This window comes from Somniosus microcephalus, chromosome 2 (genome assembly GCF_052327205.1).
Source record: "Somniosus microcephalus isolate GS21.2 chromosome 2, FLI_Smic_1.0, whole genome shotgun sequence".
Lineage (NCBI taxonomy): Eukaryota > Metazoa > Chordata > Chondrichthyes > Squaliformes > Somniosidae > Somniosus > Somniosus microcephalus.
This window is the reverse complement of record NC_140988.1, coordinates 184,975,320-184,993,110: the sequence shown is the minus strand read 5'-3', so window position 1 is coordinate 184,993,110 and position 17,791 is coordinate 184,975,320. Positions and strand designations below refer to the sequence as shown.

The 17,791-nt window shown below is 42.7% G+C and overlaps 2 protein-coding genes across 3 annotated transcripts in view; one reads left to right on the top strand and one right to left on the bottom strand.

Annotated features, from left to right (window-relative positions):
• Positions 1 to 9,151, top strand: part of LOC147123156 (uncharacterized) — a 48,917-nt gene extending 39,766 nt beyond the window's left edge. The window contains exons 6-7 of the mRNA XM_085968036.1: positions 8,147 to 8,318; positions 8,430 to 9,151. Coding sequence (XP_085824162.1) covers positions 8,147 to 8,318; positions 8,430 to 8,611 — 354 coding nt within the window. The 3' untranslated portion in view covers positions 8,612 to 9,151. The remainder of the gene's footprint in view (positions 1 to 8,146; positions 8,319 to 8,429) is intronic.
• Positions 9,152 to 12,465: 3,314 nt separating this feature from the next.
• The window catches only part of zcchc4 (zinc finger, CCHC domain containing 4), a 104,230-nt gene continuing 98,904 nt past the window's right edge, over positions 12,466 to 17,791 (bottom strand). For both annotated transcript variants that reach the window (XM_085967998.1, XM_085968007.1), the window contains 2 exons: positions 15,612 to 15,756; positions 12,466 to 13,121 (listed from right to left, as the gene is read on the bottom strand). In XM_085967998.1, coding sequence (XP_085824124.1) covers positions 12,953 to 13,121; positions 15,612 to 15,756 — 314 coding nt within the window. In that variant the 3' untranslated portion in view covers positions 12,466 to 12,952. The remainder of the gene's footprint in view (positions 13,122 to 15,611; positions 15,757 to 17,791) is intronic.

Here is a 17,791-nt window from a genome sequence, read left to right as displayed (position 1 = left end):
TTTCAATACTTCCCCTTCCCTCGGGGATTGATTGATCGGGCTATTCAATCCTTCTACTGGAGCAGCTGTTTCAACATTCTGTTGTTCACATAGACGCGATTCAGCGTACTTTTGGCATCCCAGTAAAGTCTGTTTTGCAACCTCAGCTATTTCCCAAACTTTTGAGAGCTCCGAACTCCTTCCCGTTGAAGATTGAAGCTCGTGTTCAGATTGTTCCCATTGCAGAGTCTTTTCCCTCAGCATATGAAGGAGTTGGCTGACCGTTAACTCTTCCACTGGAACACTGTGGATCAGAGTCTTCTCCATTTCATCCACCTTTTCCTCCAATGCTTCCACCTTCTGTTCCTCTTGTACTTTTTGGCTTTCAACGCTCGGAAAAGTTGCGCCCTGATGCTCTCTAGCTCATGTTCAGGGACCATTCTTACAGTCTCTGTGTTTCTTACAGTTTCCTTTTCTTCCACTGAAAGGATTCCCAGTTGAATCTGTTCTTCAAGTTGTTGAACCTCGGACATTGCCGCCTCATATTTGTCTTGGGTTTCCTTCAATATTTTTATGAGTTCTTGGACATCTTGTCTTTCATGTTCTGCCATGTCTTTCACCTCTAATTTCTCATCTATGGATGGAACTTCTACCGATGAGTCTGTCTTGGCCTTGAGCTCATCAAGAATTTCCTGCAGCCTTTGGACTTCTTGCTCATGTTCAACCTTTAGTTGTTCATATGCTTCTACTGAAACTAGCTTTTCGGAGGTTGCCGAGTTAACCCCCTCCAGGATTGTAGCCTGGGCCTGTTCATACTGTTCTTTCAACTTCTCACACTCTGCTTGTAAGGAGTCGTAGAGAAGAACTGGAACATCCTGGCTTCCTGAAGATTCCTCTTCATTTGCTTCTTTCGCAATTTCCTGTTGGAGTTCAGCCAAGGCTGCTATGCTATCTGCCCCTCGAAGTCTCACTGCCATCAAATCTTCTTTATTCTTGCAGTCTATCTCAGCCATTTTCCGATTACTTTCATTTAACTGAGTGAGTAGTCCCTTATTCTGGGCTGAGAGATATTGCACCTTCTCATGTAGACCATAGCACTCCTTCTCTGCTCGACATAGCTGGTTACTGCTGATTTGGTTCTGTGTTTCAAGTTCCAACATCCTTTGCTTAGCTTCTTTCAGTTTCGCCCCTATAAGCTCCTCTTGCAACATGGCCACATTATTCACATCAGGTAAAGAAGCGTTTCTCTTTTCCATGTCCAAGATTTTTTTCTGCATATCTTTAAGTGCACACTGCGATTCAGCTTCTCTTAACCTTGCTTGCACTAGCTCCGTCTCCAATTGCAGAACAAAATCCTCAGTGTAGCGTGGTTTGCCTTTATGCTGTATCTCTAGATCATGCAAATATTCTAACTCCTGAACATCATAAGGGAGATGTGATCGGTAATTGGTCACGATGGCCCTATGGTCGCTCTTTGCTTGAGCTAGCTGCCTCTGCTGTCTTTCCAGGTTCTCCCATTCGGTGTCCCAGAACTTTTCCATTGTTTTCATCTCTTGTACGAGACAGTAACTCAACTGTTCTAATTGTTGTCGTACTTTGAAATAAGTTTGAGTCCGAGTTCGGTGTTCTTCCGTCGTGGATAAGTCCTTAACTTGAACAGGCTCAGAATTCTCTGTCAAACTGGAGTTCTGCTCTGAAGCTTTATTCTTCTCGGTAGCATAAGCCTTTATGCATGTCTTCGTTTTCTCCACCATAGTCGGCAAGTTCATTTTAGCCTTGTCTTCCATATTTGAGTTGGTCTTATCGTCATCCGTTTCAGAATCTGAGCTGATAGCTTGCACCGAGTCCTCACTCATTATGGCTTTTAGATAGTGCCATTCCATGTCTATTTTCTTGATCCACTCTCATCCTAGAAGTGGTGGTCCTCCCTCAGATAATACGTACAAGTTCATTCTTGGGTGTTCTTTACCCCTATCTCTCACCTTGACTCTTATCTTCCCCACAGGGTATACCTTATGCCCCGTGTATGTCTGCAATACGAACTTGGTATTTCTTAAGGGTATGTGAGAGAATAGCCGTTGGTAGTCCCTTCGATTTATGACTGATAGAGCTGATCCAGTGTCCAACTCCATTCTTACTTGGACTCCAGCTATTTTTAGTATGACCCAGATAGTTTGTAGGTCAGCTTCCTTACTCACATTGTGAATTCTCAGACTACCCAGCTCCTGGCTGTTTGGGTCTGAGTCTGAATTCTGTTCGTCTGAACTCTTCTCAGCCACCTTGTGTACCTTGTTGTACTTTTCTTGTGGTGGCTTCCTTTGGTTGTTGGTCTTCTTCCCTGACCGGCATACCTTAGCGATGTGACCCAGTTTGCCACATTTCCTACATTCTTGGTTCTTAAACCAGCATTGATTCTGGTCGTGTGTTGTCTTCCCACAACGATAGCATTTTGTTGTACTTGAGGTAATTTGGTCCACCCCGAGTGCCGCCGCCTTTAGCTGCATTTCCGCCGTTCCTTTCGCTGCGGCTTCGTGCGATGCGGCTATAAGGACAGCCCTGTCAAGTATGAGGTCGTTCTCTTCGAGTAGTTGCTTTTGTGTCCCTTCCTTGGACAATCCGCATACGAACTTGTCTCGCAGTGCCTCTGTCAGATTCCCTCCGAACTGGCAGCATTTCGCTAGCCTACGCAGTTCGACCAAATATTCCGCGTTGCTTTCGTCTTTCCGTTGCGTTCTTGCATAGAATTTGAATCGTTCAGCCAACATCAACGGTGTGGGGTTCAAGTGGTCCTTCAGAACAGCCACAATCCCTTCGAAAGTCTGATCCGCCGGTTTAGCTGGTGCTAGTAGATGCTTCAAGAGCCCGTATGTCTTTGCGCCCATCGAGTTTAGCAATGTTATCGCTTTATCGTCTTCCTCTATTTTGTTGGCTTCACAATAGATCTCGATGCGTTCCACGTACGTAGCCCAGTCTTCTATCTCAGAATTAAAATCGTTAATATTCCCTCGCTTAGGCATCTTCCTTTCCTTGGGAGCAGCACAAGTATTTCTTTAAATTCTTATTTATTATTTATTTATTTCTAAGATGGCGGTTTTTCCCGCGAAAATGGCGGTTTCCCGCTCTTTCCTTCTCTCCCCGCCCCTTCAATGGCGGTCTCCCGCGTCTGTCGTCTTCTCCGCCTAATGGCGGCTTCCCGCGTTTCTTCCCTGGTGGGAGGGGTACGCTTTCCCCACAGCGGACAGGTTCAGCTGCTGGGCTGGCTTCTGCACAGCTCCCCTTACTCGGCTCTGTCTTTCTCTCCCGCTCGCACGGCTCTACCGGCGCTGGGTACCCCGTTCACGGAGAACAGTTCAGCCGCTGGACTGGCTCTCGCGCAGTCTCTCTCCCCTTGCTCGGCTCTGTCTCTCTCTCCCCCACGTTCGGCTCTACCGGCGCTGGGTACCCCGTTGGTGGAGAACAGTTCAGCCGCTGGACTGGCTCTCGCGCAGCCTCCTTTGGTCGGCTCTGCCTCTCCCACACGCCCGGCTCCCGTTCGCCTCCCAGCCCTCACGCAGTCCGGTGCTTCCCTCCCCGGCTGCGGCTGAGTTTCTCTCTTCCCGCGCCTGCTCCCGGTCTCAGCGCTTCGTGGCTTCGGTCGCTGCCCGGCTTTTCCCGCCGATCGCGGTCCGGCTATCTCACGATGCCGTTGGACCCGCCTTCCTGACCAGCTCTGCTCCCCCTCGACCGTGGTCGAGTGCACAGCCCTTATCCTCCGGATTTCGTTACACTTTTCACTACTCACAGTCTCCGCGGCCGCCTTGTTTCCTGCTGATCGGCTCACTCCGCACCATGGTAGAAGGGTAGTCAGTGCCTGTTGCTGATGGAAGCTTTTGTTGCTAAAGTCTTCCTCCTTTCTATTGCTGCAGCCTCGTGTTTTCTTCCAGCAGAACGACGAGGGCGGTTGCCTCTCTTCGACGCTCTTTAGTTGCTTTGGTAGTCTTGCCGCAGGGTACGATCGGACTCGTCGCCACTGTAAAGTCTGTGGGTTGTACAGTTAATAACGACACAGACTTCAGGAATAACAAACAAACAGGTCTTTACTATTCGAAGGTCAGGGCGAATCTGCCCAAGGAATCATGCCACAACACTTATATACCGGTGTGGTCACCGTCGGTATTACAGTATACAGAAGCCAAACAAGTAGTGCCACACCTAAAGTAGTTCTCTTAAAGGTGAACGGTTACATACAATAGTTTCCTTAAAGGTAGACGGGTACATACACTACACGTTTACATTTCACTTATAAGGAATTGTTGAAACTGAAGTCATCTTTTTCAAAAATAAAACACAAAGGGCTGTCCAGAAAGTATGCATGTTAAAAATTACAATGTTTGATTCCTCCCCCTCTTTGTCAATTGCACTCTTACTCTAACCCTTCCCTCTAAAGTATAAACATTCCCTGTATACAAATAATTAATTCAGACTTCAAATACAGTAACGGTCTGAACGTGTCCTCTCCCTGGAACAGTCCGAGTGACCATGCTCCATTTGGAACCTGGCCCCACACCCCCAAATTTAAGACCGAGATGAGGAGAAATTTCTTCACTCAGAGGCTTGTGAATCTTTGGAATTCTCTGCCCCAGAGGGCTGTGAATGCTGAGTCTTTGAGTATATTCAAGGCTGAGATAGATAGATTATTGGACTCTAGGAGAATCAAGGGGTATGGGGATCGGGCGGGAAAGTGGAGTTGAAGTCGATGATCAGCCATGATCTTATTGAATGGCGGAGCAGGCTCGAGGGGCCGTGTGGCCTACTCCTGCTCTTACTTCTTATGTTCTTATATGCAGATCTCCCATTTACACACTCTATGTCAAATACTTACTGAAAACAGTGCACATGCACTTAGGCAGCCTGCCATTGTACGCTTTTCAACCCTTCCTTCTACGAACATACAAATTCGGATTAGCCTGCTCTGCCATTCAATAAGATCATGGCTGATCTGATTACTCCACATTCCCGCCTACCCCCGATAACCTTTCACCCCCTTGCTTATCAAGAATCTATCTACCTCTGCCTTCTCCTGGCAAATACTCTTTGTGGTACGCCTGTGAATGATTTCAAGGTAGTAACCTATCTCAGGGTTCACATGGTTATATAAGCCGCTCCAACTTCATGGTTTACTCTCACTGCTTGTATCGTTGCTAAGATTGTTACCCTAAATCACTCCCGGGGATCTCTATCTTTTTCTATTCATCTACATAATAAAATCTCATGTCTGAGGTGTCATCCTGAGTACATATGAATGTGCCAGTTCTCTCTTTCCTCATCGATTTAGTATACTTATTGCCCTTTCCTGCTTTCTAAATTGATTATTTTCTACTTTTGTTATCCCCCTAGTCATATTGTACAAAACCATTGTACTCCCAAAATTTGTCTCCCATCAGATTACACATTGTAATAAACATTTATCAGTGATCAAACCTTCTGACAGCTACTCATTTGCTCCACTATAGAGCTCTAAAATATTTATACGATAACACACAAAAAAATTACCAATTCAGAAAAATAGAATTCACTCATCCAACCTACAGACACCACTGGCTCCAGAATTCTCTACTCCCTCGCGGCCTCAGCCTCAGCCTCAATGTGACCCTGCTCTCACCCTCACTAGCCCATCCTGAGTGCACTGGCTCCAGGCCACTCCACTCCCTCCCTCCCTCTCAGGCCCAGAGTCCTTCAACTCTGTCCCCTTCACCCCAGACAGTGTTGAAAAACTTTCATCAAAATCTAGGCAAAGCCAAATGGCAGGTATATTGGGGGGGATTTTAACCCCCAAAAATAGATGGGTGAGATGTGAAAATTTTAAAAATCTCAAACCCGACCCCAACCCACCTACTTCCGAGTTTAATGGAGGAGGGATGCGGGCAGGCAACCAAACCACTCTCAGGCAGTGGATTGGTCATTTAAATATTGTAATGAGGCCATGTGCCTCAGATTTAACCTGTCTTCCAGGTTTAACTCTGGCCGGCTGGGTTTCCCAGGCCTCGGGAAACCCGGCAGCTAAAGGGAAGCAAGGACTACTGCGTGGAAAAGATAAGTGCCTTTACAGCACTGCTTGTGGGCCAGGAGGAGAATGAGTGCTTCCCCCAGCCCACCAAACTTACCTTCTTCCTTGCCCGCCATTGGACCCCACAACCTCAGGATCAGCCCCGCCCCACCGCTGGTATTGGAGTTTGCCCCCACTCAGGATCAGCCCCCACCCCGAAATCAGAGATTGCCCCCACTCAGGATCAGCCCCTATCCCAGGATAGGAGATTGTCCCCACTCAGGATCAGCCCCACTTCGTGATTGGAGATTACCCCCCCCCCCCCACCCGGGATCAGAGATTGCTTTCCCCCACCCGGGATCGACCAGCAGCGCCCCCCCCCCCCTCGGGATCGGAGATTGTCCTCCCTCACCCGGGATCGACCAGCCCCACATGCTCCACTAACCCAGCTGCAGTCTCCCTACCTGCTCCGGGCCTGCGGCCTCTCTGGAACGTTACCCACCCAACAGGGAGCCAAGCCTGACTTCCGAGCGGGGAACGTGCTGGAAAAAAAAGACGCACGCCATGGAGTTAAAACCGCACCGTGTGCAGAAACTCTTCTCACTGCTCACAAAACCCGCCCCAGTAAATATCGAGGTCGTTTTTAAAGGATTGGAAACTGTCGACATACATTCACAGAGTGTGAGAGGGATTTACTCACCAATTCATTTTCTGCACTGACACTTTTAAAGTAGGTGTTAAATACTATTTCAGTGTGGTTATATTTAGGTTATAGTATTTCAGACCTGAGGTGTACTGGAACTGGAGTTCCAGTAAATATTGGGAAGACTGAAGCCATTGTCTTCGGGTCCCGCCACAAACTCCGTTCCCTAGCCACCAACTCCATCCCTCTCCCTAGCATCTGTCCGAGGTTGAACCAGACTGTCCACAACCCTGAAACATAGAAACCTAGAAACATAGAAGATAGAAGCAGGAGTAGGCCATTCGGCCCCTCGAGCCTGCTCCGCCATTCAATGCAATCATGGCTGATCATCCAATTTCAGTACCCGGTCCCTGTTTCTCCCCATACCCCTGGATCCCTTTAGCCTTAAGAAATATATCCAACTCCTTCTTGAATATATTTAATGAATTGGCTTCTACTGCCTTCTGTGGTGTCATATTTGACCCTGAAATGAGCTTCCAACCACATATCTGCATAATAACTAAGACAGCAATTCCACCTCCATAACATCGCCCGTCTCCGCCCCTGCCTCGGCTCATCTGCTGCTGAAACCTTCATCCATACATTTGTTACCTCTAGACTTGACTATTCCAACGCACTCCTGGCTGGCCTCCCACGTTTGACCCTACATAAACTTGAGGTCATCCAAAACTCGGCTGCCCGTGTTCTAACTCGCACCAAGTCTCGTTCACCCATCTCCCCTGTGCTTGCTGACCTACATTAGCTCCCGGTTATGCAACGCCTCGATTTTAAAATTGTCATCCAGGTTTTCAAATCTCTCCATGGCCTCGCCCCTCCCCATCTCTGTAATCTCCTCTAGCCCCACAACCCCGCCCCCACCCCCACCCTGAGATATCTGCACTCCTCTAATTCTGGCCTCTTGAGCATCCCTGATTATAATTGCTCAACCATTGGTGGCTGTACCTTCAGCTGCCCAGACCCTAAGCTCTGGAATTCCCTCCCTAAACCTCTCCGCCTCTCTTTCTTCCTTTAAGACGCTCCTTAAAACCTACCTTTTTGACCAAGCATTTGGTCATCTGCCCTAATTTCTCCTTACGTGGCTCAGTCAAATTTTGTTTTATGACACTCCAGTGAAGCGCTTTGGGATGTTTTACTACATTAAAGGCGCTATATAAGTGCAAGTTGTTGTTGATGTTGAAGACTTGAGAGGCAGCTTCAGCGACTTCCCTCTCAAACTTGCCTGAGGAGACGGGGGAAAATGACAGCAAGAACGAGTAGACAAATGAGGTTGACCAAGAAATTATTTCAGAGGCATAGAGAGTCATTCTCATGATTTTAGTTAAATAATCTATAGTCAGTCTCTTGGTAATGTGTTATGAACAGTATACTAACAACAAATGTACACCATGTATACTCCAGTTTTCATACAGGCTGTAATACTAGGCTCTTGTTCTTCACAGTTGCAGGTACAGCTGGACATGTTGTGCAGCAGTCCCGACAGCCTCAGAGGACTCTGGATGAGCCAATTGTCACTCACTCTTTTTAACTGCTCAAAGGAGCCTAATTTGGCATTTTTACCAAAAGCATCTCATGCAAACAAAACTGGTATTGTACATTCATTCCTTGGAAAAGGTAACATTCAAACATTATTGCATATTCTAGTTATTAAGTTGTGTATTTTTACTTTATTTTCATGACAGCTTTTTACGCCCCAATTGGTGACTATTTTTTGCATTTTATCAGGTATCACTGGTATCATAATTGTTGCTGCAGCTGCGCCTTTCCTTCTCATCATCTCCATAATATACTTATCATCAGTGAAGTCAATTCAAAAGTCATTTCTCATGAGACACTGTGGTTGTCACAGTGTAGAATCTGCTCAGCAAGAGGGAGAAGCGCCAGACACAAACAGTTCTCTTATATAAGCAGGATGAATGATGCATTTTCAAAACCTGCATCTACACTTAAATTAACATAAACAGATGCAACTCTGACCTACTACTGCAAAAATCAGACCTATGATCCCAAAGCCCATCAGTTTTTGATTCTTGGTCTATACCAATATACTCTGCATCCAATACGGTGAATGAAGATTTGGAAAGAAAGAAAAAGCTTGCATTTATATACCACCTTTCCCAACCTCAGGACGTCCCAAAGCACTTTACAGCCAACAAAGTACTATTTTTACAGCCAATGATTTACAAAAACTTTCAGCTGTATTTGCCAATGCAGTGAACGGAACACGAGCTCATCAGTTTTAAAGTGGTAAAGATATGATATCATTTTTAGCAGGTGACTAAGTGTTTGGATTCAATAGCTCTTTTGGGAATAAGCCTTTTTAGTTTTGCTTTCTGCTGATTGCTACATACCTAGAACATTCTTCCCATCGACTTCTGCTAGTCATTCACTTAAAATAAGATACAATGTAAATATGATGATTCTTAAATTATAGAAATGTCAATGTGTGTGGTGCAATTGTTTTTTATTTGTTTACAAAGAGCTTATTCTTATTCTTAGTGTCTTCAGGTATCTGGTCTGTTTACATTTGAATTGCCCTTGCTATCCTTCTAAGAGACAGCGTTTTTAAAGATTCAGAAGCATCCTTAGGATACACACCAAAGACAGCCTGATTATCATCTTTGGGGTCCTATCAATGTTGTACAAGGTGTTGCTTACTCACTCCATAGTATAATTTCTATTGCTACAGTTTGAAGGCTGCCTGTATAAATATTATTTAAGGTTTATTAAAGAGAGAACGTGTGTGGGGGGAGAAGAGAGCAACAAATGTAAACTAGATAGCCAGCAATATAGGCAATGATCACACAATGAAGACAATTCAAAACTAAATAAGCTTCAGACACTTCAAGAGCAGGGAGGTTATGCTTAAACTGTATCAAACACTAGTTAGACCACAATAGCAAAATACTGCAGATGCTGGAAATCCGAAATAACAACAGAAAATGCTGGAAAAACTCAGCAGGTCAGGCAACATCCATGGAGAGAAATTAGAGTCAACGTTTTGGGTCGAAACCCTTTTTTCAAAACTGGAAAGGAAATAAAATAGATCGAAGGCAGGGCTGCGATAGAACAAAAGAAGTAAAGAGGTATTCGAAACCAGATGAGATGGTAATAGGACAGTGGAGACAAAAGACAGCTCAGATTAGGTGTGAAGTGTACTGGCAGGATGAGAGACAGCTGCCATGTGGGAGAGAGAAAAAAAAGAAAGGGGTGGGGGGGGGAAGGGAAGACCCAAAACAAAGGGGTGGAAAAAATATATAAGTAAAAATGTAATAGGGGCCGAGGTTATGATCTGAAATTGTTGAACTCGATATCGAGTCCGGAAGGCTGCAAAGTGCCTAATCGGAAGATGAGGTGCTGTTCCTCGAGTTTACGTTGAGCTTCCGTGGAACAATGCAAGAGGCCAAGGACGGTGAGGTCCGAGTGGGAATGGAGCGGTGAATTAAAATGACAGGCGACGGAAGCTCGGGGTCACCCTTACGGACTGAACGGAGGGGGGTCCACAAAGCGGTCACCCAATCTGCATTTGGTCTCCCCAATGTAGAGGAGACCGCATCGTGAGCATCGAATACAGTATACAGTAATCTTAATGACAGACATGTTGAAAACTACCTTATTCCAGACAAGTTTACTGAATGTGTTTGGATTAGGGTTTGGAGCCAACAATGTGCTAGTTTAACATAATGGCCCAGTAATTCGGGTCCCAACTCGTGAGTACGGACGGAGTACTCACGCGTGGACCCGATGGAAGTGCCGGAATCTTGCATGCACTACGCATGCGCGGGAAACCGGCACTTCCGATCCTCTGAACCAAGGGGTTCAGAGGTCGAACGCATGTGCGCGGGAGTCTGCGCGTGCGCGTTGAACTTCCTTTTTTTTTACAGGTTTTAACGTGCGGGTAAGTCTGTACATTTTAGAAATGTAAAAAGCAGCCGTAAGGACTTCATTTTCAAAGGTAAGTGGTCAATTATTTAAAATTAAAACATTTTTTCCACAGGTTTTTTACTTTTAAATACTTTAAAGCAAGGTAAGTTTATTTTTAGCCCCGTTTTTTTATAAAACATTTTTTTTCAAAAATTTAAATTTTTGTTTAAAATAGTTATTTAATGTCATTTATAGTTTATTTACAAAGTGTGATTTAAAAAATTTTTTATTTGAAGGTAACGTACAGTTTTACAGCCTCAGCATTTATACGTTTTGACAGGTCTGTCAAGACTTATGAATGGAGCATTCCCTGCTCCGATTGGCTGCCTGTTGCTCACGTGATCCCAGGGGAAGCATCGCACTAACTACGCCCCTGGGACACGCCAGCATAGCGCGCCGGCCTCTGGGACAGGCCTCGGAGAGGAATTCCACGCAGGCCAAGAGGTCAACTGCCGGCGCGCTAGGTAAGTGTAGGTCGGGGGCAATATTATGCAACAGGGTCCCCAGTGGTTCAGTGAGTAAATGCATTCTGTAGTGTGGCACTGAGCAATACAGATCAGGAATGCCCCAAGTTCAGTCCCTGATATAAGTGAATTGTCTAGGAAAGTAAAAGTTATTGAGGCTGATAACTATTCCTGCTGGAAGGGACATGTGTGTAACTATCAGTTGAGGACAGTATTAGATTCGGCTGTGATGCTTGCCACAAGATACTTCGTCGTTTGGTCATTTTCCACTCGATGTAGATTGAGCCTATCCTGAAGGTATGTACAGGATAAATGAATAAAGAATCTATCTCGGAGTTTAGTGAAGAAATTAACTTATTACTCTGTGTTTCCACATAAAAACTTTAATAAAGCCATGGGGCTCATAACAAAGTGTTGACTTATTAAAACGTCTATATACTAATTGCAGAACCAGCTGAAGTCCAGAGCAGAACCAAAAGGATTAACTAAATGTACATCAAGCTTCAGGTATTACTCTCCTAATATAAAAATGGCTTCAATTACTGCGCACACTTAACAGTCAAGCCTTTTCCTTTTGATTTAAATTCCATCTTTTAGGGAAGTAAAACCATAGGCATCATGTTTTGACTACTAAAGGCAATTACTGGCAGAGGGTAAAATGCGAGAAGAATCCATGGCAACAACACAATGCATCACGGCGTCACTCTGTAACTAAGTCAAAGACTTCCTAATTCACACCCAAAATGATTAAAGTAAAAAATATTGTAAATTGCAATATTAATCCTAACAAATCACAGCCAGGTAGTTCACATGCAATATAACTAGTGCTACAGTTTGTAAGTTCAGTAATATTCCTAATGGAGAGACCAGCGTTCTGTTATTGTTTATTTTAAATTAACACGGTCTTCCTTTGTAACAATAAATGATTTATAGCTCAGAAAAGAAAAAAGAACAAAGCGGCATATTCAAATCCACAGGATACATCGTCTGTTAGAAAGCTGCAATTTAAGAGGTCTCTTATGCCCTGAGTGAGCTACATAGATTCCATTTACCTTCAAGAAGCAAGGTCTTTGATGTGGTCCCTTTGATATTTTTCAAGTGGGTTATTTTGTTTAAACTTGAAACAGTACTATACAGGGTCAAATATTTGAATGCAACATTAATCTAAAGAAAAACATGAAAGCAACTTGGGCGCTCTTTCTCCAAAGTCAAATGCAATCTCACCAAACTCAAATTAATTGAACAGACAAAATATAAACAAAATCTTGGACTATTTGGCCTCCATATGGTCTCTTAGGGTGGTGAGTTAGGGAGTAAGTGACAATGTCAAATACTATTCAACTTGCCTTATTTATAGGGAAGCCAAAACTAAATAAATAAAATGAGTATTTTATTGATAACTCTGTACATGGAAAAATAGTTGAAAAGATCACACTTATTTCAAAGAACTTTCCATTCAAATCAAATTAGAACATACATTTAGAAAAATATGCTTCTAATCTAAAAGTGACATTTCAGAACTGCTGTATTAGTGCAGTGAAAACTTACATTCAGATATTTTACAATCCAGACTTAAAGCCACTCAAGATTTTTACACCAATGGATGAACACAATAAATGATGGTAGTTTTATATCTCTGCTAGCATTTCCAACTCTTACTTCCAGATTAGCAGAGACCGAGTATTGTGTCCGACATTTATAGTAAGCAAGGCACTAACACTGGGAAAGTAGTGATGAAGGAGCTGTGCAAAGATGCACCTCACCGACAATCTCAATGACTAAAGATTCTCCATGGCAGAAACTAGGCAGAGTTCATCCAGGAAAGCTTCAACATCCAGCACTGCACACAGTCTTTCCCCATCATTTCTGTTTCTTCTTTCTCTTCGGTTTTCTTTTTGATTTCCCAGTTGCCCATTTGATAGTTTTCTTCTTTCCTGTACTCATTTTTGGGGTTTGTTTTTTAGATTTGTTTGCGACGGTCTCTTTACCCATCTCCAAAAATTTTCGTTTATGTGGTTTTGCCGCTTCACTGTATACAAGAGAAAATAAATCATAAATTATCTAATAGCTTTAATAAATTCTAAATTGCAGTACGTGGTGTGGTGCTGTAGGAACTCCAACACGCGGTGCCACCAAGTAGTAGGGTGCGTGTCTGCAGTTGTTAGTGCACACAAGGTGAATTACTGACCTCAGCCAAACAAGAGGAAGTTGTTAAGTGCAAGTCAGGTACTTCATTGGGAGGGAGGAGATGACAGGTGAACCACCTTGTACCAGCTGCACAAGGGTAACACTGCCAAAGGCTTGGGAGAAAGTCATTTGCCTGCCTGCTCAGTCATGCTGGCTGAAGATCAAAAACTTGCATTCTAAGTACCTATTCTTTTCTTTGTAATAAATTTAACTGTAACTGCTTAATGTGGCACATTCTTGGTTTCACCTCTACAACAAAATGATACTTTTCCCAGAGAGGGAGCATGCAAGAATGAATAAAATTTAAGTTCTATGATTTCTTGAGACAGATGAAATTTAGCCAACTGTAGGCAAACATTTAGATGTAATTTTAGGACTTAGGGGAGAGGTAAACCTTGGTATCTATGGAGTAATTGTTAACAGTAAGTATAGTGAGCATTGTAAACAGATAAAGAAAAAGTTAGGTCCAACATAAAGGTGTTGAACTGGAAATGTGCTCCTTTCAGTGAGATGAAAGGCAATCTAGCCCTGAAAATGGCAGGTCAATCCACTGAAACAGAGAAAACTAAGAGATTTAATAAAGGTTTTTAAAATGAGGAAGAGTTTTGATGGCGTGATTGGGAAAGACGATTTCCTCTGTTTGGGGAGTCAATGACAGTGGGTCATCAATTTAAAATGGTCACCGAGAGTGACGGAAGAAATTAGAAGTTTCTTTACACAGAGGGTTTTTGGAGCTGGAATGTTTTGCCACGGGGAGTAGTTGAGGTAGAGACCAATGCTTCTTTTAAGGAAAAATTGGATAACTATTTGAAGCAGAGGAAGATACAAGACTATGGGAAGAGAACAGTACAATCGGATTAATTTTGGATTGCTGTAGCAAAGAGATATGCAGACACAATGAGCCAAATGGCCTCCTTCTGTGCTATAAAACTTCTATGGTTCTTTAAACCAGAAGTGGGAGATTTTTAAATATGAGATGAATAAATATAAATTTCTATTAGGAGTAGAATAGATATGCCAATGAATAGATTTCAATGAGTAAGTAGAGAGGTTGAAGCAAAAGGGAGATTTTTTTAAAAGAGGTATATGATAAATATAGGAGGATAGTACTGGACAATACAGAAAAATATATAAAATGTCGATGGGAAATAAAGATAGATAATTAGGAAGGTTAAGGAGTTTGAAAGAAGGCTGGTGGTCATACCTAAAAGGGAATAGCAAGGGAATTTAAAAGCACATACAAAATAAAAGGATAGTTAAAGAAAGAGTAGGGTGACTTAGAGATAAAAGGGGCCATCTTGTACTTGAGCATGATGGAATAGTGGAGACAATTATTCAGTATTTCACCCAAGGTTTGTGTATATTTTTTTTAAAGAAAGTGGTCTAGTAGGACAACCTGAAGAGAATCTGGAAGAGCCACTATTGGAGATAAATATTCAGAAGGAATTTTTATTAACAAATTGAATGAATGGAACTAAAAAAAAAAGTCACCAGGAGGCATTAACCATAAGTTTCCAAAATTACTTGGAGCCTGGGATTGTGTCAAAGGTGGCAACACCTATAATCCTGTTCAGGAAAGTAAAAAGGTATAAACCAAGAAATTACAGGGCAGTACGTCTTACCTAGGTTATGGTTAGTAGACATTTAGCAATCATGGGTTAATCAGGGATAGTCAACATGGATTTGTAAAAGGCAATTATGTTTGACAAATTTCATTAACATTTTTGAGGCAGAGTGCATAGATAAAGGATAGCGTATACATGGATTTTCAGAAGGCATTTGATAAGATGTCACATAAGGAACTGGTTATGAAAATGAAGGTATGTTGTATTAAAGGAAATGAAGTGCATGGATAGATAGCTAGGGGATAGAAAGCAAAAAGTAGGGCTAAATGGGTATTCATCAGATTGATGGTGTGTGGATAGTGGTGTGCGTGTTTGGTCCTCTTTAGTTCTCTATTTATATAAATAATTCAGAATTAGCCACAAGAAGAATGATGTAAAAGTTTTCTGATGAAAATAAATTACAAGGCATGACAAACTGTGAGGAAGAATGAAGGACATTAGAGGAGGACATAGACATAGGTTAGCAAAGTTGATTTAATAGGCAGCAAATATATTGGGATTAGTAAACCATATGCTCGCCTTGTTGCTGTGAGTTGCTAAACTCTTTAAAATAAGAGATAACACTTTTTGCTTTCCCACATCTCAATTAGTCATCTGATTGTGGTGACTGGGACAACAGGGAAGAATTTAATATAAATAGATCAAAATGGTGATTAACATTCCTTTAAACAGTGAAGCTTTTATATCAAATGATATGATAAACTCACATGGTGGTCCTGTTTGGGAACGCTGTGTTAGGACACTCTCTGCGTTTGTGCTCAGTACTTCCGCAGATAAAGCATCCGCTTCCAGCCGTCCCACAAGCGTGCTCCTGAAGGGCACAACGACAGCAGGTGTCACAGTGAACCCAGGCTGGAAAAATAAAATTGTTTCTTAGATCAGTATCAATCTGTACTTTAATTTAAAATTGAAATTGGTATTGTTTTGACAGCACAGACAATGCTACATTTTATTTCTGAAAAAATTTATAGATGCAAACTGATTTAGCAAGTTCCTGCTTTTCACAATGGGAATTGTTTTAATGTAGAAAGCCAGACTCTGTTTGTAACTTTCAATTGTGGTAATAGCTTAAAAAACAATAACCTAAGAATTCAATTTCCATTGCAAATTTCAAAATAGATAAATTTGTCATTATAACATTTCATTTATAAATAAACCTTATTAAAAATATTATATTGGAAATAAAGTGTTTGCAACACCAATGACCTCTGCTCCAAAGTATCTTTTTAAATTAATTCCAGATAGCAATACCACTGTCTTGGTTTTTAACTGAATCAAATACAATACAGGTACACTATCCCTTATCCGAAAGCCTTGGGACCAGCTGAGTTTCGGTTTTCGGATTTCAGAAGGTATTATTATAAGACTGGGAATTTTGTATTTAATATAAATTGTAAAATTTCAGGCTACCTCTTGCGACTGTTCCGGGGGGGGGGGGGGGGGGTCGGGGAGGTCTGGGGGTGGGGGGGGTGTCGGTGGGGGGAAAAGAATATCGGACGGGCTGCGGTTCGGGCCGGGAGAAAAGAATATTGGTCGGGTCGGGGGGGGCGGGGGGGGGGGAGGAAAGAATATCGGACGGGCCGCGGTTCGGGTCGGGGGGAGAAAAGAATATCGGACGGGCCGCTGTATTGTTGGGTTCACTCTCCCGGTACCTCCTTCACACTGCCCGGCTCGGCCTGCAATCTCCTACCCAGGAGGGAACTCTGTGACCCTCTGCCCTGCTCAGCGTAAGTCGTGCGCCACTCTGGTCATGTCGTGCGCACGACTTACGCTGAACAAAAAAACTTTCGGTTTTTAGAGGTTTTCGGAAGTTCGGATAAAGGATAGTCTACCTGTAGTTAAAGGAAAATTGGCCCTCAAACAAGAATATCTCCAGTGATTTCACTTGTCATTTTGGATTAGGATAGACCATCTTGATATGCACTTTTTACTGAATGGAATAATTAGAGAATATGTACAAAAAACTTCTTCACGAAAATAAAATAAAATAAAATATAATTATGTTGTTATTTTTTTCATTTTAGTGCAAATATTCTACTTGGTTCACATTTATACTGGGCCCTCATCCTACCCATGATTTAACTTATTTATAATGTACTAAGTTATCCAATTAAAAATATCCTATTAGCTCACTGTCAGGGGTCAGATGAGTGCCATGTGCATAATTCATTCAAGAGAATCTGGATACTCCATATTGTTGACCCCATCCTGTGCCATATTATACCTATTTTCCGTAATAAAATGAAATAAATATGATTACGTTTAAAGTTCCCCGAGCAGTGGACTCAATATCCACACCCTCCATCAGGAGCACACTGTTGCTGCAATATGTATGATATATACACAATGCATTGCAGCAATTCATCAGGGTTATTTCAACAGCACCTCCCAGTCCTGCAATCTCGATATTCAAGAAAGACAAGAGTAGCAAAGTCATGAAAATACCGTCACCTCCAAGTCACATACTATCCTGACTTGGACATATATTGCCATTCCTTCACTGTCGCTGGGTCAAAATTTTGGGACTCCCTACCCAAGAGCATTGTTGGAGCACCTTTACCACACGGACTGCAGCAGTTCAAAGAGAAGGCCCATCACCACCTTCTCAGGGCAACTAGGGAAGGGCAATAAACGCGGCCTTGCCAGCGTCACCCACATCCCAAGAACAAATAAGAAAAAACCTACACGGGTTGATTAAAAAAAGGTCAAACTTTAGTCTGAAAATATACCAAATGACTTAATAAAAGGAAACAAACTGAGAAGAATTATTGTTAGCAGAAGACAAAATTTCTTTCTGAGCCATACAACACCTAACTTGCTAGTAGTGTCATTTTTGTGGATTAAATATTATTTTGCTTTGACTGTCAGTAAATCTATTAAACAGACT